Genomic DNA, 22293 nt, shown 5'->3' with positions numbered 1-22293 from the left:
CTGATTTTTCCTATATATACATACACGTGATATCGTTTAATTTATAAATTCGGCACAGAGGTCAACAACAATAATTACATAATGGAACTATTACAACAGTATAAATAAGGATTACTTAAACACAAGCACTTACAGTACTGTGTATTACTCTCATAACAAAGACAGCTACTGAGTGACTGGCAGTAGCATGTACAGTGTGTGGATACACTGGATGAAGGAATGGTTCACATCCTGGATGGGATGGAGTTGGGATATCTCCAGATTTCATCATGCTACTCAGAATAGTGTGCAATTTAGAATGGGAACTGTTTATTTCAGAAACTTTCCATTATTTCTGACCATGTTTGACTGCAGATAAGGAGAGACTACTGTATTTTTGCTGCAAAATAAGCAGATAAGTAACTTATAATGACAGGAAGTTAAACACTTAACATTTGCATATATGAAAGAGGAAAAATATCCAGAAAGACCATTTTCATTTAGTAACTATAGAGGATATACTATATGCCAATCATAGTGATAGATGCTAATAATGTGATTATGGGCATAACAGCTAGGAGTCCTGCCCTTCTGGTTATTATATTCTAATGGGTACAGTTATTAATCAAGTACTTTGTAAATATGTTAACACTGCTGTGAATGAAAAGAATCGTCTTCACTGACATTTCACATGTACAGATTGAAAACCAGGTCACACAACTAAGTGGTAGAGCCATAATTTGAACTCCAAGAGAGCTTAAGTCCCAAACTTGGCTCCATGATTTGCTTTTCTCAGGGACCATTTGGAACTTGATGTTATACTTCTGTACAAGTAATTTTTCTTTTGTTCGTTTTGTTTTGTTTTAAGATGCTTATACTCATAGTTATAGATAACACAATTTATACCATAGACAGTTGTCATAAATGAAAAAGCTAAGTAGATAAACTTGGCTATCCTTGCCGGCATAGAAAGTATATAGATGGTAGAATTTTGTCAGCTTACTTGAGATTCTCGACGTGAATTTTAATGTTTTCTTCGTCAAAGACTGTACTTTTCCACAGAAAGAAAATTTCCAGAAGGGTAATTACATTAATCTTTTTTTTACATAAAAGTACATATATATGCGGATAAGGATGTTTTATACAGCTGATTTCTATTTAAAGAAAAAAATTTCCTGTTAGAATGACTTTCTAGAAAAGTCATGCTGTATGTTATTCTAGAGGCTGTAACAGATTAGTGCATTTATGTTTTTGTGACCTGGCTTATTTTAGGCAGGTCTACAACAGCCGAAATTCTGTAAAAAGAAACATTTTAAAGACCCTTTAACCTTGAAACAGTATACTCTAATTAGCATGATCACATAATCTATTGTCCAGACTGGAATGCTTTTTGGAGTAATTGTGAATGCTCTTAATAATCCTTTTGTGACAATATAGTAGTCAAGACCTCCGATCACCTTAACTTTAATGAAATAGCATCAATATTTTAAAGATTAGTGCATGTCTAGGTTAAAAATCATTAGGTCCAATTTGTATTTTCTCAATGGATAATATGCCAGAGATGCTCCCTACATTATTAAAAGTGGGTAAAAACAAAGGCCTCAGGTGTCTTGGTGGACTTAGGTAATTACTGGGGAATGAGTATGATTTGTTTTATAACACTGTTTGACTGAAGGTCTTCCTTAACCCCTTCAATCCCACTTTCTTTTCAGTTGTGTATTTTTCTGTAGCACTACAATGATTAGCTGTTAATTTATGAGCAGTGTACCAGTTGAGTGATACCCTCTTATATGTAAATCTTAAACAAAACAATATTAAGTTGTCAGGTCTTTAATGATAGCTACTAGGTCAATTTACTTTTTCCTATCAATGTTCTTTTTGTAAATGATTGGTTGCTTCACTACTCTGATTTTTTCTAGGTGCATTACTCATCCTTACTATCTTTTTAATAAGATAACCACAAATAAGAGACCTTATAGCATAAAACTAAAATAGTTCAGTCTTTAAGATTTTTAAATGGAAAGAAAGGAGTAATAAAATATCAGGGAGACAAAACAAAGGTCTTTATATTCAAGTCTAACTCTCTAATTTGGAAAGGCTAAGTTTTACTCTTCCAGTGGCAGAGCTAGGATTTCCTGAGATTCTGGATGTCCTGATTCCCAATTCAGTTTTCTCTTCAAATGAGGAAGGCTCTTTCAACTTTTGGAGCCTGATAGCTTTTCCTGATAAGAACAGAAAATCCCCACTGACACTAAATACATTTCTCATTGTTTGTTTATTAGTAAATAAACTGTTAACAGATGTGGGTTAATTTTTTAAATTAGTTTTGTTTTCTCAATTGTAAATTTCCTAGGGTTACTACTAAGAGAATTTAGGAAATTCTTAAAGATGATATTCTAGAAGGTTAAAGAAGGAAATTTTAAATCGTATAAAGAATGACAGGAAACTTGTAAATAAGTAAACACCCTAAAGAGAACAAATAGGTTTACAAAATAGGGATGGCGAATTTTATTTGGAAGAGGGGAAGTGAAGGCATTTTGGGAAAACTGTGACTTGAGGAAGTCCCTTGTAATGTTAAGCACCGATATGGTAGACTCTTAACCTTTAGCATATGATACTTTAAGCCTAAAGAGCAGGGAGAGAGTGGTTGTAGGAAAGATGTCAGTGTATAGAGATAACAGTGAAACTCTTATTTAAGCAAAGCTAACTCATGGACTGTAAATAGAATGTTACATGTGAACTATAGAGCAAGTCTCAATCTCTTTTTCCTTTTTTTTTGCAGTATTCTAGAGTTTTTTCATTTCTATTGAGTGTTCAAAAGCAAGTCAGTCTCTTAGATGAAATGAAATTAAAACTTTATACATTATAAAGCCATATGTGAATATTAGTAATGCTCTGCTAAACCAGCATCAAAATGGTTTTTGAACTGAGGAAAATAATAGAGAGCAAGTTAAGGGCATATCTAAAAGGGAGAGAGAGGCACAAGGGGCTAGGGGAGAGCCAAGTCATAAGTGGATTAGATAGGAAGAGTTTTTCCCTACTTTCAGCTGGGCAAAATGAATCACATTTAAACCCTTCATATTGGAGGAGTGGAATGAGTTTTTCTTAGATGCCTTCAGGATTAGAATGTCAAATGTTGACGACTTACCAAGTGTTTTCTCACAGGGATATTTGTGTTTGGGAGGGTTGTTTTTTTTAGGTAACATTGGAGTTTGAGGAATTTTCTTCATGCATCTCCCTGTTTTTGCCATCTTATATTGTTATTTTGCCTCTAAAATGAGTATCTCTTAGCAATGAGGTCTACTTCCTTCTGTAAACCTGAAGTGGAAATTGTTGCTTCTTTAACCAGGTTTGGTTTCAAGTGTGCAGTTTGTAAGAGACATTATGTGGTTTTATTACCTTTGGTACCCCGGAGTATTTGGCAGTTGTCTTTAAGTATCGACAGCTGTTTCAAATTTGCTTGAATTGTGTCTCATAAGATCAAAATGTTATACCAGTGTCCTTTTTGAAAAGAGTTATGGAAAACAAAAATAGGAGAATTTTGTTTACAGTATATGGGATTACTCTGTGCTTTTTCCCAGAGAAGGAGGGTTCTTACATTTTTAAAGTTAGTCATAAATCTTAAATGTTTATTCACTCAGTTGCTTTTAGTTGACCAGTTTTATGATGGTGATAGACTACTTTCTGAAACTTAAGTCATGCACCACTTACTTTCTGAAAAATTCATCACTAGGGGATTTCATTGTGGTATGAACATCATAGAGTGTATTTACACAATCCTAGATGTATAGCCTATTACACACCTAGGCTATATGGCTATACCACCAGCATATGTGCAGTCCATTGTCCAATATGTCAGGTAGTGCATAACTATATAAAGTTGCCTTATTGGCAACATTTAGCAAAACATAGCTTTCTATATGTCTGGGGTTTTTTTAGCTATAATTTTATAAAGCCAAGTGAATTACAAGCTAAATAAAATTTTGCTCAAATAAAGGACCTAAATAAGAAAACATATTTTGTGGAACTAGTACAGCAAATATCCGTGTTTATATTTCCCACCCAGATTTACCATTTTTAAAAAAATTTGTCATATGTACTTTGTGTGCATATACATTTTTGTGCCTGAGGCATTTCAAAGTAAGTTGCAGATTGTTTGCTTTAAGTAAATTATTTTAATAATATCAACATATTTAAATTTCCCCGGTTGAAAGAAAAATGTCTTTTTTGTCTTTTAGTGTGTAGGAATTTTGTTTTTATGTTTTATTTTAGTTCAGAGCCCATTCAAGGTACATGCATTGTATTCGGTGGTTATGTCTCTTTAGTCTCAACTCAGGAAAGTTGCCTTGCTTAGTAAAAGATCTGCTCATGAAAACTCTTGAGTTTCATTTTATTGATCCCATTGCTTAGAACCTCTTCAGTAATTGTTCTTTATGTCTTTCATCAGGTTATTTTAGTAAAATTATGTTGTAGTTTGAACACATTAAAACTTTTAAAATCTTACTAAAGAGTTTCTTAAAACTGATCTTTATGTGTACATAGTTTATAGGTCACTAAGCAGGAAATTTTGGCCAGATCATAAAACAATAGTCCTTTATGTAATAGCTTTTAAGTGGATTTTTTTATTTCTCAAAAAAAAATTTTCTCTTGAGAATATGCATTTTATTTAAAACCTACGCTGTAACAGATCCAAATGATAAGAGACCCAAAAAATAGTGCGCCCTCCCATCACTGCCAGAGAACCATAGACTTACATATAGCACTTTTTTCATTTTTTTATTACAGTTGGCCATGAAGTGCTTTCCAAACTCAGTTTAGAACATTAATAGTTTATAAATTCTGTAGTTGAATCAGCATTATGCCTAAATCTTTACCTTAGCTAAAACTATATGTATGATTTTTTTTTTCTTTTTTTGTTACTAGTGATTAAGGGAAAAAAATAAAGAATAGTCTGATTTTTTAAATTTAATTTTCTGACACTGGTGAATACTTAAAACAGGAGCAATTCTGATCCTCTGCTTTTGTCTTTAATAAGCTGTACTTACAGTGGATATAATTTTGTATTAAAATTGAGGGGGTTTTTTTTAGGTCAACAAGGGCAGACACAGGATTATTCAAAGGCTTGGGATGAATATTACAAGAAGCAAGGTATTGTCTTTATTAGAAATGAGATTCTTTTGGGCTTTTACTTGTGGTTACAAGCAACAAAGTTGTTCTCTTTTCTCAAAGGTCAAGCAGTTCCTGCGCCTACTGGTGCTCCACCAGGTGGTCAGCCAGATTATAGTGCAGCCTGGGCTGAGTACTATAGACAACAAGCAGCCTACTATGCCCAGACAAGTCCCCAGGGAATGCCACAGCATCCTCCAGCACCTCAGGTATAATAAATTTGCTAATGTGTTGAAAACTCTGATCATGTTTTCTGCATGTTTACTGTTTTGTCTGTTTGGGATTATGTTTGCCTTTTTTTATTTTTATCTGGCAAAGTATAACTAAATGAAGGACTGTGGTGTGTTGTTTGGGGTTTTTGTTTGTTTGTTTTTTATAATGTTTTCTGGCATCTGAGTGCTGAATACTTCTGTAATGCCTTTGATTTTAAAAATAAATTTTTTTCCCCCAGGGATTTGCAAATCATGCAAGAAGCCACCATCATTTATATTAACCAGTTTTTCTTTCTTAAAGGATTCACTCCTGAATTAGCTCCATTTAAAGGATTTTCTTTAACTTTTTGTGTATTTCTTATGTATCTCTTCTGCACAGGGCCAATAATAAGAAGTGGACAATACAGTATTTGCTTCATTGTGTGGGGGAAAAATACCTTTGTTAAATATATGGATGCAGACGACTTGATGAAGATCTTAATTTTGTTTTTGGTTTATAATAGTGGTTTTTTTTTTTCTTTTTTCTTTTTTTTTTTTTGGAAAATGTACAAAATATCTATCACTACTGATAGGAGGTTAATATTTCTGTGTAGAAATGAAAATTGGTTTGTTTTTAGTATTTAGTGTAGATGTACACATTCCAGCAAATGTATTTGCAACTATTATGTGGTCAATGCTTTGTGATATAAATGTACTTTTTCAATGTATACTTTCACTTTTAAAATGCCTGTTTTGTGCTTTACAATAAATGATATGAAACCTCCTGTGTCGGTAAGTTGGATATGTGGGTATTTAAAAGATTCATGATTTCTTAGCAATGATAAATTAAGATACATATACACAAATATATAAGCTTTCCCCATGAAATATTGAGTTTTTAAACACTGGCATGTTTTTTCCCCCTTGCAGTATAGTAGTAGATTGGAGGATCTTTTCTATTCATTGTATTTGGCTGTTTCAGCACAAGTAATCCTGATATCTTCATTTTTTTTCCTTCTGTTTGATGAAAAACTGCATGTGTGTACAATGATCTTTTGGCATACTTCCATTGCATTAACAGTGAAATTTCCTTTTATACATGACCACTGTTTCAGACCTGTATTGCTGCTATAACAGTTAACCTTTCTGTTCTTAATTTGATAATTACTTGATTTCCAAGACTCTTTCAGCGTAACTGATTTTAAACAGTTTTCAGATAGTAAATATGAGTAGTCTAATAAGAACAGTTTTTTCATGTAAAGCATCTCTTTTAATGTATACAATATTAGTGTGTTTTTTTCCTAAATTTAGGGTAGAAAAGTGAATAGTATGCAAAAAATAGAGCTACAGTGCATCTGCCATTGAAACATTATTGGGGTGTGGAAATGTTCAAGCTTTTTTCTTTTTTTTCTTTTTGCAGTATAGATAAGCTTTGTTTCGTAAATGCACAAGTCCAATCATTGAATCAACTTAATTTTTTATGTACTTGAAATCATTTTATTACTCTATAACACTCATGCTGAAGTTCTGATATTTTGTTGAAATCCATTGTTTTACTCTTTGCATATTTGTTGGCTCTTTGCATATTAATATATTAGAGTACATGCAAATACAGTCTGTCTTGCCATTGTCTGTTGAAGTGCAGGTTTGATCCAGCCAGTATAGAACTAGCTCTGTAGGGGTGAGGAGGACTGTGCTGTGTATCATCCTTGATTGTGTTCCTTCAAGGAGCATTGCACTGTAAGTACATCGGAATGACAAATTGATGAACTGCAACAGTATCTTTTTGTCAATGTTCCACATAATGTAAATGCCATACTTTGTGTGAATATTATGTTGGAATACAGTGCTGATATCTTGGAAAACCATAACTGCTTAATTTAACATAGAGTAATACATAGGTCTGTATTTTTTTTTAAGTGAGCTTAATGGGTAAGTATTTTTCATATGCTTTAGCTATAGCTAAAGAAAACTGATCATTAACTGAGTTGAATAGTATTACTCAATTGGTGCTCCTAAAATATATTGTTTTTCATTGTAAATATGCATATCCTATATTAATAATGAAAGACTTGAAATGTATCAGAAAGAAGTGGTTTTTAGTTTGCAAATATATTAAGCATTGTAGCAGTTTTAACACCATTTCATAAAATATATTTCTTTCATTGATGGGGAGCACCATTTGTTCTGAATATACTATAAAGGAGGACGTACAATAACATAAATGTCAAGATTACCTATAGGGTAGAAAATTAGCAGTACAGTTCATTTTAGATAGTTTGAAATGTTTTGATTGTTATATAGAACTTAGAGTGACTTCCCTTACCCTTATTTAGATGTGAATATGTAGTTCTAGTGTGAAGTTAATAGTTAAGGAGTTATCTGTTATCGTTAAGAGTAGGGTTTTGACATGAACGATTTCAGTATTTTGCATGATACTGTTTTATAGATGACCTTTAGGAAAGTGGTGCATTTATTAATTAAACTAAAGAAGTAGTTCAGTTGAATTCAGTATCATAACTCACAAATTGGAGGCTGTTGATTTTGATTCATTTAAAGTTTAAAATCTTTATTAATTGCAAACAGTGCAATTATTTATACTTCACAGTGCCTTCCCAGACCTTCCACCTTAGGTTCTGCTGCAAAAAGCAACAGGTAAGCACAACCTAAGGACATATATAAATAAATATTTCAGTACATTAATGTTGTCCCTGTGAGGTTTTTGTGGTTGTGTATTCAAAAGCAATCTGCTACTGCTTCCCCCAAATGTATTTTGTTATTTATGCTACCATTTCAGTGGAAAGTCTGTAAGTTGTTCAAACAACTGTTTACATTTCTGGGTAATGTTTTTTTTATTTTAGTTTTTTAATTAAATGATGAGTAGATTGCTGCTATAATTGAACTACATCCAAACTTTTGTAATCTTTTCACAAATATGGAAGAATTGGTAAAAGAAAGGACAATTACATAGATTTCAAGATTTAGGAAATCACTTGGTCAGAAACTTCAACAGCCTTCACAATCTGTTTAAGATTGACAGGACATTTTCTTTGCCTTCCAAAGCTATGGAGTCTTAATTTTTTTCTTATTCTTGAACTATAGTAATTCAGTAAAGACATTATGAGTGAGAGTTTTATTATGACTTTTTTTTAGACAATTCAGTTTTTATAACTTTTATATACACTGAAAAAGGAAAAAATTATAAAGAATACTGGCAGTGTGTTTTGATAAAAGGCATGTGCATCAGTGAAATGTTAACTGTATAGCAAATAACCTTTCATAATCTGTATAGCAACCAATATTTTTCTGATTTACAATTTAATAACTGACACTGCATTTTTTTTGCCAGTTTAAAATGTTTGTGTGTTGTTATAGATGATTTTAACTGGTACATATTTTGAGTTAAGATGGATGTATTAAAGCAGCATCATATCAGTTTTGTTTATTCGATTTCTAAAATGTGCTGATCCTTTTAAAACTCCTGCTTATCTCTACAACAAAGAAAAATATTCAAAAATACTGCCTTCATTTTCACACACAGTGCTGAAGATGCTGCAAGCACCAAATCATAGCTCATAAAATCAGGTCCTGAGATAGTTACCCATAAAGAGGAATCCTTTGAGTGTATGCCATTGGTGAGCCGATGAGCATGGACCATAGAAGGGCTCAATGTAGAAGGTAAAATTGGCAAATCATAATTGAGAAATATGAAATGTATTCCCATACATAATATGGTAGAGGGTGTAATGTACCTGCTTTTGATCACTTTTCATTTTAAAGTGCTATTCACTTGCTCTTAAATGTTCCATGAACTGTTGAATTTCATAAGTTATGTAGTTACTGCACCACATTTATGTGTTTATGTTTTAATAGTTGATGATAGGTTTGTTAAGATTTATAATATAAAGGAGCTCTTTGAACCTTAAGAGCTTGTCAAGTTTGGGTTAGCTGTAGTTTGCATTTTTATAAAAAATAATAGATGAATGCCAATAGATATTGAGGCATTGTTTCTATCTCATGAATTTTTTATTCATTACCATAAGCCTTCACTGATACTGCAAGCGTTTTTAAATGGAGATAATCTTAACCTTGAAATAAATGGAAAGCAGAAAAGGTGAGCCAGTTGATTTGAATGCAGTGGATGTTAGGAGTGGTAAAAACAATGTTTAGATTGAAATTGAACTGATTTATTTCGCACTTAAAAAACTTGACAATGTTTTTTTTTTTTTATTAAGATATCTTAGTGTGGTGATAGAATTCTTATGGTTTGATGTTTCTTTTAGAAATGAGAAGTATGTTTTTATTTTTAATGAAAATGCTATTAATACTAAATCTAGTGAGTTAATACTAGTAGTTGTTTATAAACATTGTAGAATATATCCTTAGACGTGTAGTTAATTCATAAGGGTGGGTTTGGGTAGGAGTAGCTGAGTACCTTAAGAGGGAAATAGGAATATATGCAGAAAGAGTTACATTTCATTTGTGAATACTCTTCCAGAAAAATCAGTTCTATCTGCAAAGTTATCTGTTGTCTAGAATAGGGATGTAGAAATTACTAATCAATGAGGATGTCTTATTTTTAAATTTCTAAGTTCTGCCTCATTTTAAAATGTATTTTAACAATACCTAGTTAAAGATAATTCTGACTCTGAAAATAACCGTATTTTTTGTTTAGTCTCTGAGTTTTCTTGCCACAGTATAAAGTTCTGAGGGATTTTTTAAATTGGTGCTTCTAAGAAGCAAATAAATCCCAGGGTTTTATTTTCTTCATTGATACCCCTATAGAAACTCTTAAATGTATTTGCGCATATATCTATATTTTTTCTTATGCATGCTCGATGCATTTTCGTCCTGAGAAAAGTGTTCTCTACAGAAACTACCCGTGTGTAAAAAGAAGATTGGCTTTAAATGGCTACTGTGATGGGAACAGTGTCTTAGGGAGATGCAGCTTGGACTTGAGGTAAATTGAATACTTTACAAACTGTGGTTTAGAGTTTGTTTTAATGACATTGTAAAAGGGCACATGTTTGCTGTAATTTTGTATTGATTATGGTTTCCTCAATAAAAAAATAAATGTACGTTGATGAATATTTTAAGGGAGTGTTTTGTCTCTTTTCTAAAATATTGAAAGACTTTTTAATATAGAAGTTATTTTATTATGGGTTTACATTGTAAAATAAAATTGTCTTCCAGAAAATTAAAATATAAAACAACTTGATAATAGAACATGGTAGCTGATTATTTACAAACTTATTTTAAATACCAGAATTTAAAATGGAAGATTTGCCATTTTCCTCCCTAAATTTAATCCTCTTAGATCTTGAGGTCTTCAATCATATTGAAAGTGTTTTCTCCTGTATGAACTATTAATACAGAGTTTCTCATTAAAATATAATCTGTCAGGTAAGGTCACAACAAATTTGCTTCATAAGCTTCAATATATATTACACACATTTAGTATTCTCAACACTCAGAACTCTAGGCAGTGGTTTCCATCTAATTTTCTCTGGAAGTTGCTTCTTAAAAGTCTAATTTTTTTTGTTTTCTCCATGCTCCCCCTTTCTCATTAAAAGAATGACACCCCTTCCCCCTCATACATCTGCTCCAGAAAGACAAAGTATAACCACCAAAATGATGTGTAGTACTAAAGAAAAAAAATTCACTCCAATCGACAGGTCCCAAATTCATGAAGTCTCAGCTATTTCAGACTAATTTTAGGTGTAAACAGCTCATGAATGGTATTTCATGCAAAATAATGTGTTATAGTTTTAAATTGCTGTAAACTATGGGAATACACAGCCTTTTTAATAGGTTCTGATATAAGTAAATTTCCCACTTTCCCTGTTATATACACATTAACTTCTGTTGCATAATATGGCAATGAATCTGGTGCTCATTTGGAAAGAAAATATTCTTTAGACAAGCTTGTGTTTTGAAGACAGGAAAAGGAGTAAGTCAGCATAGTGGCACTTCTGGTTTCCTTTTTTGGCCCCGCCACAGAAAAGATGATGTAGTAAGAAAGTTGGAGAGAGAGAGAGTTCCAGGGAGAGGGAAGGGGAGCTAGTAGTCGTCAGCTAAAAAAGAGAAGAAGAAAAGTAATTCTAAATTTCTAAAGGAAAAAAAAATAGAATAAAAGTATTAGATTAAAAGTGATTAATTCTTACTTTCAATGGTAAGAATACAGGTACTAGCTGCAGAGCCTTTATTGTTGACAGCTTTACACATATACTCTCCTTCATCTTCTGGGAAAGTTTCTGGTAAATAAAGGCAGTAAGTTTCTCCTCTTTCAATATATTGATAGTCTTCTCCATCCTGCAATATTTCTCCTTCAAACCACCATGTAATTTCTGGTTTGGGTTCTCCTGTTACTTTAACAGTAAATCTAACTGGTTCACTGTCTACAACCGATGTGTTTCTTAGAGGCTTCTTGAACCACGGAGCTCCTGATCTGGTTTGCTCTTCATCTTCAATAGTGGAGCCATTCATGATGCTACCCTCCTCTTCCTCCTCCTCTTCTCTTTTCTATATTAAAATAAGTTATCATTTACACTATAGTAGTGTTTCAGGACAGTGGTTTAATAATAGAATCTTGAAGTGTTTTCTTTTTTCCCCAAAGTAAGTATGTAAGGACAGTCATGCTGCATAATGACAGGGACATGTTCTAAGAAATGCATCATTAGATGATTGTGTCACTGTGTGACCATCACAGAATGCACTTATACAAACCTAGATGGTATAGCCTAGTACACACCTAGGCTATATTGTATAACTTACCACCCCTCAGCAGCAAGCTTGCACAGCGTGTTACTGTACTGAATAATTAGACATTTTAACAGTTGAATTTGTATATGTAAACGGAAAAATATGGTAAAAATATGGTATGAAATGTTTACAAAACATTCCAGTGACTAAAATGGTTTTTACCCCTCATATAAACTATGGTTTTGAAGAGTGGCTTTGGAAAATAAAGGATATGTAAACCTGGTACCTTTTGTAGTGCTGCATCAATTTCCTTTTGTTCAAACTGCATGCGGAGTAACTTTTGTTCTTCAATTCTTCTTTGTTCTTCTTCTTCTCTTGCCTTAGCCATTCGTTCAAATCTAGCTTTCATATTCACTTTATGAGTAAATGGAGCCTCACTTTTTTTTGCAGGCTTGATATCAACATCTTCTTCCTTTACAGAAGTGGGCCGAGAATAAGAACTACTCATTTTCCAAAAACCACCAAAAACTAAATCATTAATAGTTCTGAAGGTGTCATTTATAGGCACAAATAATGTGTGCTGCACATTTTTCACTATCCCTCAGTGTGAGAAAGGTGAAAATTTTATTAGTGAAACATTTTCTTAACAGTTGGAATCCTCTTCTCCAAATGTAAAGATCACATCACTGGAGTCCCAGTGTATTTGCCCAACCAATTCTCAGTGCTTGTTGGCAGTACTGAATAACAAAAGAGGCGGGGGTGGGGGGGATATTATACATTGTAACAATTAAAATATTCTCATAAGTTTCCATATCCTCACCTTACGACATAATACAGAAAATGCAATTTCTGTTTTTATTTCCCACTTCATGATTTCCTTAATACCTATCTGAATTCCAACAAATTATTAATGGTCAAATGGCCTAGAAGAGTGCAGGCAGAATAAGTGGGAAAACTTGAGAATCAATGACTAGAACTTGGGGAAATCACTGAGATGAAGGATGGTCGTAAGTTATCTAGAAGTAAAAGTTGGAAGCCATGGAAATTAAAATTGAGAGTAATTTAAGGCAGAGTTTTAACTCAAATAGTGTAAATCTACAAAATCAATTTGGTGAGATCACTGATGACCTCTGCAGTTTAGTAAAGTGTGGTCATGTAGATAGTTAATTTGTGGTTTCTCAAGTACTTTTGGTAGTTGATTAGGTTTCAAAACTACTTGGGTTTTTTATGCGTCTATCTGGAGATGTCATTTATATTCTACAGAATTGAGGAAATTGCTTTAAAGTACCACGTGCAACTAAATGAAATTCTGAAACAATCTGTAAAGTATGTTTGCCTAAGAAAACTTTCATGAATGTTTTACATCAGTTTGAGGTATAGTTTAGTTCCAATGAATGTAGAAGAAGGACTTAGAGTAACTTTAATAGTTTTTGGTTCTTCGATGTTGGAAAATCCAAGATCGGACACAACTAGATACCTAGTGGGTAAATACTATGTGCCATAATTTACCTTCAGGTAAATATTGGTAAACAATGAGTACAGTTATTTCTAATAAATGATACTGATAGTTTTAGTATCTTTAAAAATACACAATGATTTGCTTAGTGCAGTTTTATCTCAACATGCTTTAATGAGGTTTAAATGAAAAAGACCTCTTCATACTACAGTTAATTTTATTTGCTTACCAAATATATCTTCAAGATAGGATATTTTAGTAGGTATAGTAACCGCTATTCTGATTGAATTCCTGTTATTTTTCCTTCTGGATTTTAATATAAAAGTTTGTGCAAATTCCTAACCTGTTCATTTAGCTACATTAAACCTGCCTTTAGAAAATAAATTTGGTATGTCAAAGAATTCCTCATAGACTAAATGGGAAAAGTGAACCGTCTTTCTGTTATTAAGAACTATTATCTTTTCTGGAATCCCTGAAAAGTCTGGTTAAAAAATGCTTCCACTAAAAGAGTCATAGTAAGTGGAATAACTTGTTCCCTCGAGGTGCATTCTTCATAGGGCATTGATACCCTGAGCACATGAATGTTAAAGGCAGTAGAACTAGGCAGTAAGTTTGAGGCAAAAGTGAGTGTAAGAAATGGTTTTGGAGTATATTTATTGGAAAATCGAACTACAAAGTCAAACCCTATAAGGCAAGTAAGTGATCTAAGTACCAAATGAATGGCACAGGTTAAGGGCTACAGGAGCTGGGATGGAATTCTTTGGTTAGGGAAGGTTACAGGAATGAGATAGGCATTGAAAGATGTCTGTCATATAAACAGAAGACATGTTAAACACTGACATTTTCTAAAGGAAGAACTAATATGATCAAAAGGGGGGTGGGGTGTCTTATTCTGGAATGAAAGTTGGTGGTACTTAATGTCAGAACTATGCTAAAGCACATTTTTTAAAGGATGTCTCAATGACGCTTAATCTAGAGGGATATGATAGGAGGAATGTCAACGTCATTCACAGGAAACACCATTCAGGACATCCTCATGGGTTATGGGAGATCAGCATGTCCTAATCTTAAATCCTTTTATAAGAAAGAGAGCCAGTAACAGCAATAAAACAAAGTCAACAACCTCATTTATTCCTACCTACATATTTTGTATGGCTAAGTATGACTACCTTGAGGTTTCACTACCTTTACCAAAAAAAGGGAAGCAAGTGCATGCTGATGGAACTTTACCTTCTGTGATACATTTATCTCTGAACAATCAGCTGGTCTTGTGGCCAAACATTCATTAAATGTTGGTGTTTTCCAGAGTTTTATTCACCTTCAAACTTTTAACTCTTTCAAATGGCTTTTATCTACTTCTGTACTTCCAAATACTATCCATAAAAGTTAATCCATAGCTCCTGCCTCTCACCTGAACTCAGTACCTGTATTTTAGACTGCTTTTACTTTATCCAAATAAAGCTCGATGTCTCAATTGTCCAAAACAGTCCCTGGGACATAGTAGGCATTCAAGTAATTTTTAATGCATAAATCTAAAACAGTTATCTTTAGATTGAGTATGATCTAGCTATGAAGACGCTTACTTGATACCATCACTCCATGTTTTTAAAATCCCTTCAATGTACCCCAATAAAAGTTCCTTAACGTGGTATCTCAGAACTTCCATTGTCTTGCCTTGTGCTTGCATCTTTTGCTGTTCTTGCACTCTCCTTGCCTTAATAATAATGAATTTGCTTATAGTCCTGAGAATCTGCACATAATTTCTTTTTATTCAGTCTTTGAAGGCCCTCCCAACTTCCCACACCTGTTTTTGATGAAAATGCATTTTTAGAAGAATATTGGTTAAATGCTGTTAAATATAACATAGTAAATTCTGGCAGAAAAAGATTTCCAAATCCTGTTTAAACCAATATTCATAACCATGGAACTAGTCCTTAAACTGGAAGGGACATTACAGTTCATTTAGTGATTGCCTCATTTTACATTTGGAAGTACTTCAAATTCATGTTACCTGCATTTTGATGTAGGCTCTGCCACTGGATTATTACAGGTCACGTAGGGTTTATTGGCCTTATCTTTAAATAAGTATGAATGGTCTCTGGAGTTTAACTCAAATATACACTGTGTCTACTGATTTCAAACTAAAACTGTGCCAATAAATACTTTTGAACTATTTTTTGCTAGTGAATGTTTGATGTTCACTATTGGCTCTAATTCTGGTAAAAGTCTGAAAGATGTTAATATGCTTTTGCTGTTAGGTTCCCAGATTATTATATACAGCTACGGCTAACTTTAAGTGCCAACACATTTCAAAGTCAGTGTTATTTCTGCTGAGTTCATCATCATGTCTGTACCATAACTATGTTAAATAGAAAATAGTATACCTCATGAAAGTTTTCTGCTTCTCGCTCTTTAATTTCAAGGTCAGCTGCTCTCCTTCTTGCTCGTTCTTCTTCTATCTTTTTCTGTATTTCTTTTTCAGACAGTTGTCCAATTTTTTCAAACTTGCTTTTTAGATTTTTAGCTTGAATAGAGCCACTCCTTTTCAACTTGATTAATTCTTCATATTCCCTGCTCAATTCAAAGGTCTCAATTTCTTCCTCTTCCTTCAAAAAATTAATATTTTATATATTAAGTACCAGAAAATTAGTTTGTGCAATAAATCATCCCCAAGTGTTTACCATTTCCTATTCGAAGCCAAAAATTAGGTTAAATAACCTCCCTAAACACAATACCTAAGTTTACTAATTAAAAGTAGTGCTGCAAATTTAAGACTTCAGGTAACATCTTATTTAAAATAATTTTTCATCAGAGAATGTGGCTCAAAATCTCATTTAACATTTTATAATAATCTGCTAAAACAAATATGCATATCAAGATTAGCTTTTAATAGGAATTGTAGAAAGATCTTTGTTTAGGGGAAGGTGAAATACAACACTGGGCTAGGAGTCATATATAAGTTCTAGTTCTCATACTGTGTGGTCTTTGCCTAGTTAACCTGCTGGACATGAGTTTTTTTCATTTAAAATATCTCTAAAATTCTTCCTGCCTTTGATTTGATGATAGTCTTAATAAAGTTAAATATTCAATATTGAAGTTAACTGAATTAAGCAGTTCCACAGATACAGTCTGGTAAAATCCCTACATTTGCTACATATCACTTGTACTCTCAATTTTATATTCTGCCAAGAAAGTCAACCAATTTGAGATCTAATTTTTATACAATTTTATCCTGAATACTTTTTATTCAGATTCCTTTCCCTTGTTATTTTATTACTAGTTCTTCATATACTTCTTAACATTAAACCCTAATCTCACTATATGGAGTGGTAAAGTATTGCAATTATTCCTGGTATACTTTTCCCAAAGACCTAGAGTTCTAGGCTGAGGAGAAAAGGCAAAAATAAAAAGCGGGTAGGAAGAGGAGTCACAGTGGATCATGTGACAAGAGGCATAATTTTTTGGTTCAACCAAGGGAAAAAAAAATTATTCCTTTATACTTCCTCTACTCTTTGGTCTAGTGGGAAACAGACAACTCCTAAAATACCAGAAACTAATAAATTTATGATAGACGACATATCACAATGGTGTCCAAATCACAATAGTGTCCAAATCATTCTGATCAAAATTTATGATTGAACTAATCAGCTACAGTCTAGTTGATCTTGGAATTGGTGTGCTACTTGCTTGAAAACTCCCAGACATAGGTGGGGTAAGTCACTCAGCACCAAAATGTCTGACGGTTACATTCTGCCATATAGTAATTAGATTACATCTCAATAGTATACTGAAAAGTATTCTAATTTAGAAGTTAGTTTTTCTAGACAATTCATTTTCAGCTTCCCTTATAAAATAAATGCCATTTTTATTTTAAGGCTAGACCTGGGAAAATTCCTTATAGCATATTCATTATATTTTATTATTACCTATGTATTTATATAGCATTTATAATCTGGTTAGTGAGGGCACAGAGGTAAATATCCCCACAGGCCCAATCCTCAAACCATGGCAAAGAGAAAACTTCTAAGAGATTACAACTGTTGTGTAGGAACCCACTCAGTTCCTAGATCAAGAGCTGGCTAGAGGATCCCATCGAGTCACCTACCCAACATACTGTGTCACTGCCAGTCCGAGGCTGGGACAGCCACTATTCCCCTCACCCCAAGTCAGGGCTGAACACTCTTCCCCAACCCTGTTCATGTTGCTGCCAGGGCCAAGGATGATGGTGGAATGCTGGATCCCTCTTCCCTCTTCTGCCTATGCAACTGGTTAGCCATCCAGATGGAGGGCTGCAGCATCCAGGGGCAGGAAGGAGAAAAGGGAAAATCAGGAGGTAGGAAGAGGCTGCTGAGAACCCAGGGAGGCAGGAAGACAGTAGGATGTGTGGGTAAGCAGAAGCTCCAAGACTAGCACATGCTCCATTGTCCAATCAGCTTTCATTTACAACACACAGATTCAAAGATAAAATTATTGAACATTTCAAGATGACAACCTCAGAGCATTAAACCCTAAGCACGACCCTTCTGAGCATGGGGTTCTGTGAGGGCACAAGTTGCATGCTCATGAAGATGGCCCTATACGGTCTGTGTGTATGTGTGCGTGATTCATTTCAATACTAGAACAATCCTACTGAAATATGTAACAGCATCAAAGTTCTAAGAATAATTTAATAAAATAATTCAAAGACTTGACAAACAGATATTCCTATTAGTATCCATGGTACTCCTGTAGTTCTATCTAATTTTGATTAAATTTATCAATTTAATTCTATTTGTTTCAAAGATAGATAGTAAAAAGTATAAATGAGTATATTAAGTACTCTAGAACGACAGTTCTCAATCATGACATAACCACACACAAATAGGAAGACATATTTACTTAAGATATTATAGTAATATCTCAGTCACTTGCAATCATATATTTTTTAAACTGGCAAGGAAGAGAGTAGAGTTATGGTAGGATAGAAAATGCACATAACTACGCTGAAACTTGTACCAAGTGCCTCGCTGAAGTATGTTGTGTGTTCTTTATGTAAATAATAATGGTAAGAAAGTTGTTATAAGGTAATATATGAAAAATATTTAGATTAATAAATATTTGTGGACTATAAATGGATATTTCTTAAAATCTTACCTCTCCCATTTCTTGTCTCAGTTGTTCAAATTCCTGTTTTTCCATCTCTAACTTATGCTTCCGTTCCTCTTCTGTTCGTCGTTTTTCTTCTTCCATTTTTTGTTTTAATAATTCTTCAAAATTAATTTCCAGTTTTCCCGGTGTAAGAGATTCTTGAGAGATTGTTTTATACATCTCTGGGGAGTCGTCATCTACTGCCTATTGAAAATAATTCCTTTATCGCTCTTGCTAGAATTATACATACTAAGAAGAGAATATTTCTTGTAGAAACTGTGTAATTGATAGAAAGGTTTCACACTGAACTGAAAACCAAGAGACCTAAATTTCTCTTCAAATGTATAAAACAATAAACAATGGATGGGTTATTAGAAAATGTAAGACTAAGAATTTTGTGATTCAAGAGGAACCGGGTAACCATCTATTCTCCATTCTAATAAACACAAAGAAATACTTTGACTTTATACTCTCAGCAAATTGAATTAAACATTAAGGTTTTCTAATATTGAACACTTTTAATTGCATTAAAATGAATCTTCATTCTTGTAATTAAAACAGAGCATTTCAATTCAATCATGGTTTTGTCTGAGTGAATTAGATAACCCATCAGGATCCCTTATAATCAGGTGAAAATCAATGCTATGATTTTATTGCACTTATTTCTTTACTGTCAGGCTAATTAAAAAATCAGTAATAATAGTTACTACTTAGAGCTGCCAGGTACAATTCTAAGCACTTTATATGTGCTGACTTATTTTATCCTCTAACCCTACAAAGCAGGAATTATTAATATCTCCATTTTATAGAAACTTAGGCACTGAAAAGTAACTTGTCCAAAGTTGCACAAATAACTAAGTGGCAAAGATGGGATTCAAAACTTAAAAGTCTTTCTAGCAAAAAAATAAATAAAGATTTAGACTGCCTTTTTATAATTTCATGAATTACATGTTTAGCTGCCATTTAGATGTGACCTTGGGCAAGTTATCTAGATGAAGTCTGAGTTTACTTATCTGTGACAACTTTCATAGAGTTGTCATGAGAATTAAAATTTGGAAACACTTAGGAGTGAGCCTGACACCCTGTAAAGCTCCCAAATGGCAGCTTTATCATTCCTTGTATATAGGCAATCTCTAAATTTCAATTAGAAACTTTGCTTTGAAATCATTGACTTGGAATATAGTTTACCATGAAAAACAATTACCCAGTTATCTTTTTCTATCTTCTGAAAATATATAAATAAACTTCTGGCCTGAATTGTCACCCTGTGTCTGAAATAAACATAGGAGTATGAGAAAGGCAAAGGGTAATTATTTGTTCCAAGATTTATATATGACAGGCTTTACCACAGAACCAGTTAAACTCAGAAACAATATTTGGTCTTACAATCTAAAAAATGCCAAAAAACTTTTTTATTAATATATGAATTCTCACACACACACACACACACACACACACACGCACACACAAATTAACCGAGCTATAATACCCTAAATCTTGGCCCTGGATAAGAAAACAATATAAATTAAGAGAAAACTCTCTTTCCTCTCCTGATACAGAAATGTCCCTAGGAAACTAGACTTTTAGTTTAATACCCTTTTCCTTCTCTGTACTTTTTCCACTAGTGAATCATGGTAAAAAGACAGTTCTGACCTAAAAATCTACCCCCAGGATTAGATCTCCTGATCATAGCTACTTCTCATCTACCACTTCTGAATCTGCTTATTCTCCAAAAATTATTAAATACTTTCACAGTGTTTGTGGAGTTTCTGTGTAGAAACCATTTGTGAAGCAAGGATTACCTCATAAAATACATCATATAGTTTTAATATCACTTATTCCGAAAACATGTATAGTAAGTTGGTTACGCTAGAATGCATTGTTCCACATGGCTGATGAACAGTCACAGCCTCACTGAGTAAGAACGACAGCTACAAGCAACAATACAACATTAGTGTTATGCTGGGGGAGTACCAAATGCTATCAGTACATAAAAGGAACAGCTCTCTGGAACTTGTGTTATCAGGGAAGGCTTCTCAGAGTAAATGAAATATATGAATAGGAGACAGCGGAGCACAAGGAAAGGAGAGAGGGACATGCTTGGCCTAAGGCAAGGTGACCTGGATTATAGTAATGGAAGTAGGAAATGGTGGAAAACAGATTTCTAGAGTGATAGGAAGTAGGATAAATGAAACAGTGAATAACTGGATGCGAGGCATGAATGAGAAGGTGTAAGTGTTTTAAGGCTCCCAAGTTTCTGATCTGAGTATCTGGGTGGGTAGTAAAGCCAAATAAACACTTGGAAGCTTGCCCAGACATAGGAAGAAAACTAAGTTTTGATATTAATGAAATCAATTAAAATGTTTCAAGACAGAGATGTAGTGTTCACAGGTCAACTTGCTTGAAAATAGTTTGTCAGATAACTGCACATTTTACAAACGTTAACATGGTATAAGAAGTATAACTTTGTGAGTTCTGGAAAACATACCTTCCCTCTATGCTAGGCATAGCAATTTAATTAGAACCTTCTCAGTACTACACTGAAGCAAACACCTTTAACTGATTGGTATTATGCCACAAGAGAGTTGAACACTTATTTGCCATCCCTACTCTTAGCACGAATTTCAGAATAATAGAGTATTCCTCCCGCCAAATTGAATGTTCCGTCTTACCATGTTTCTCCTTGCTTCAGCAAATGCCTTCTTTTCTTCTTCTATTCTCCTTCTGGCTTCTTCTTCAGCTTTCCTTTTTTCGTCTTCTCTCCTTTGTCTTTCTATTTCTTCAAAACTGAGTTTGAGTTTACCAGGTCGGTACCGTTTAAAAATTTTTTCTGTGTCTTGGTTTTCCTCCTCTTCATTTACCTAACCGAGAAACGGCTCAATACTTAAGAACTGAGGTTCATTTGTAGACAAGAATGAATTATCAATCAAAAGGCACAGAATCAGCCACCTCACACGGGAATGTTTCTTTGCCTTAATATACTTGACCAAAATCCCCTTCTTCCTTTATGTCTTATATGATAAAATATTCAAATTTGGAGAAATTCCAAATAAATACACACTCAAGTTAAATAAAACTTCACAAGCAAGTCAAATTTTTAAATAGATCAGATGGAGCATTTAAAATTTTTAAGGGGCTATTTAAGAGTTACTAAACATTAACTCTCCCAGAACAAACATAACACACGTGTGTGCATGTGTACTTAAATTGAGGTTCAAATATACCTACACAGAGTCTCTGGCAGTAAAATAAAGTTCTCATTTTGTAAATTTCATAGATTTTTTTTTTTTTTACTATGAACTAGGGTACTTTTCTTTATGCAAATCAGATCAAAGATTATTATTTGGAACTATTTTATATAAAATTCAAATTTTATGATTTTGTAATTAAAATTCTAATATTAAATTATTCATGAAAATTTATGACTTGGTTAATTAATGATATTTCTATTTCATTTCACTAAATTGACCGACCACCAGTGATATCTAAAGTGTACAGGTATTATGCAACTATAATTACCCCAAAGTAATAACATTTTCAAACAAATGTCTAGAAAATTTTAATTTTGGAGATATAGTCCTTAGAACATTATTAATGAAGTTAAACAAGAAATTCTGAAAGCTTTAAAAAATTATAGGTGTTCTGCTTTTAAATTCTTATAATAAAATATGG

At 33.2% G+C, this 22293-nt stretch overlaps 2 protein-coding genes across 23 annotated transcripts in view; one reads left to right on the top strand and one right to left on the bottom strand.

Moving 5' to 3' along the window:
• Positions 1 to 10432, top strand: part of FUBP1 (far upstream element binding protein 1) — a 32380-nt gene extending 21948 nt beyond the window's left edge. For 7 of the 16 annotated variants that reach the window (XM_039838654.1, XM_039838653.1, XM_039838659.1 and 4 more), the window contains 3 exons: positions 5068 to 5127; positions 5209 to 5354; positions 5597 to 5738. In XM_039838654.1, the coding sequence (XP_039694588.1) occupies positions 5068 to 5127; positions 5209 to 5354; positions 5597 to 5638 (248 nt within the window). In that variant the 3' untranslated portion in view covers positions 5639 to 5738. Of the gene's footprint in view, positions 1 to 5067; positions 5128 to 5208; positions 5355 to 5596 lie in introns of all 16 variants that reach the window. The other 9 variants (XM_039838665.1, XM_039838660.1, XM_039838657.1 and 6 more) reach the window with 5 other exon arrangements.
• A 186-nt stretch (positions 10433 to 10618) lies between these two features.
• Positions 10619 to 22293, bottom strand: part of NEXN (nexilin F-actin binding protein) — a 38288-nt gene continuing 26613 nt past the window's right edge. For 5 of the 7 annotated variants that reach the window (XM_039838648.1, XM_039838647.1, XM_039838649.1 and 2 more), the window contains 5 exons: positions 21294 to 21482; positions 18628 to 18825; positions 15879 to 16100; positions 12325 to 12510; positions 11480 to 11858 (listed from right to left, as the gene is read on the bottom strand). In XM_039838648.1, coding sequence (XP_039694582.1) covers positions 11490 to 11858; positions 12325 to 12510; positions 15879 to 16100; positions 18628 to 18825; positions 21294 to 21482 — 1164 coding nt within the window. In that variant the 3' untranslated portion in view covers positions 11480 to 11489. Of the gene's footprint in view, positions 11859 to 12324; positions 12511 to 15878; positions 16101 to 18627; positions 18826 to 21293; positions 21483 to 22293 lie in introns of all 7 variants that reach the window. The other 2 variants (XM_039838646.1, XM_039838652.1) reach the window with 1 other exon arrangement.

The sequence above is a fragment of the Pteropus medius genome, unplaced genomic scaffold, assembly GCF_902729225.1.
Source record: "Pteropus medius unplaced genomic scaffold, Ma_sr-lr_union100, whole genome shotgun sequence".
Taxonomy (NCBI): Eukaryota; Metazoa; Chordata; class Mammalia; order Chiroptera; family Pteropodidae; genus Pteropus; species Pteropus medius.
Note: the sequence above shows the minus strand (reverse complement) of the source record. Positions and strands in the feature narration are given on the sequence as shown.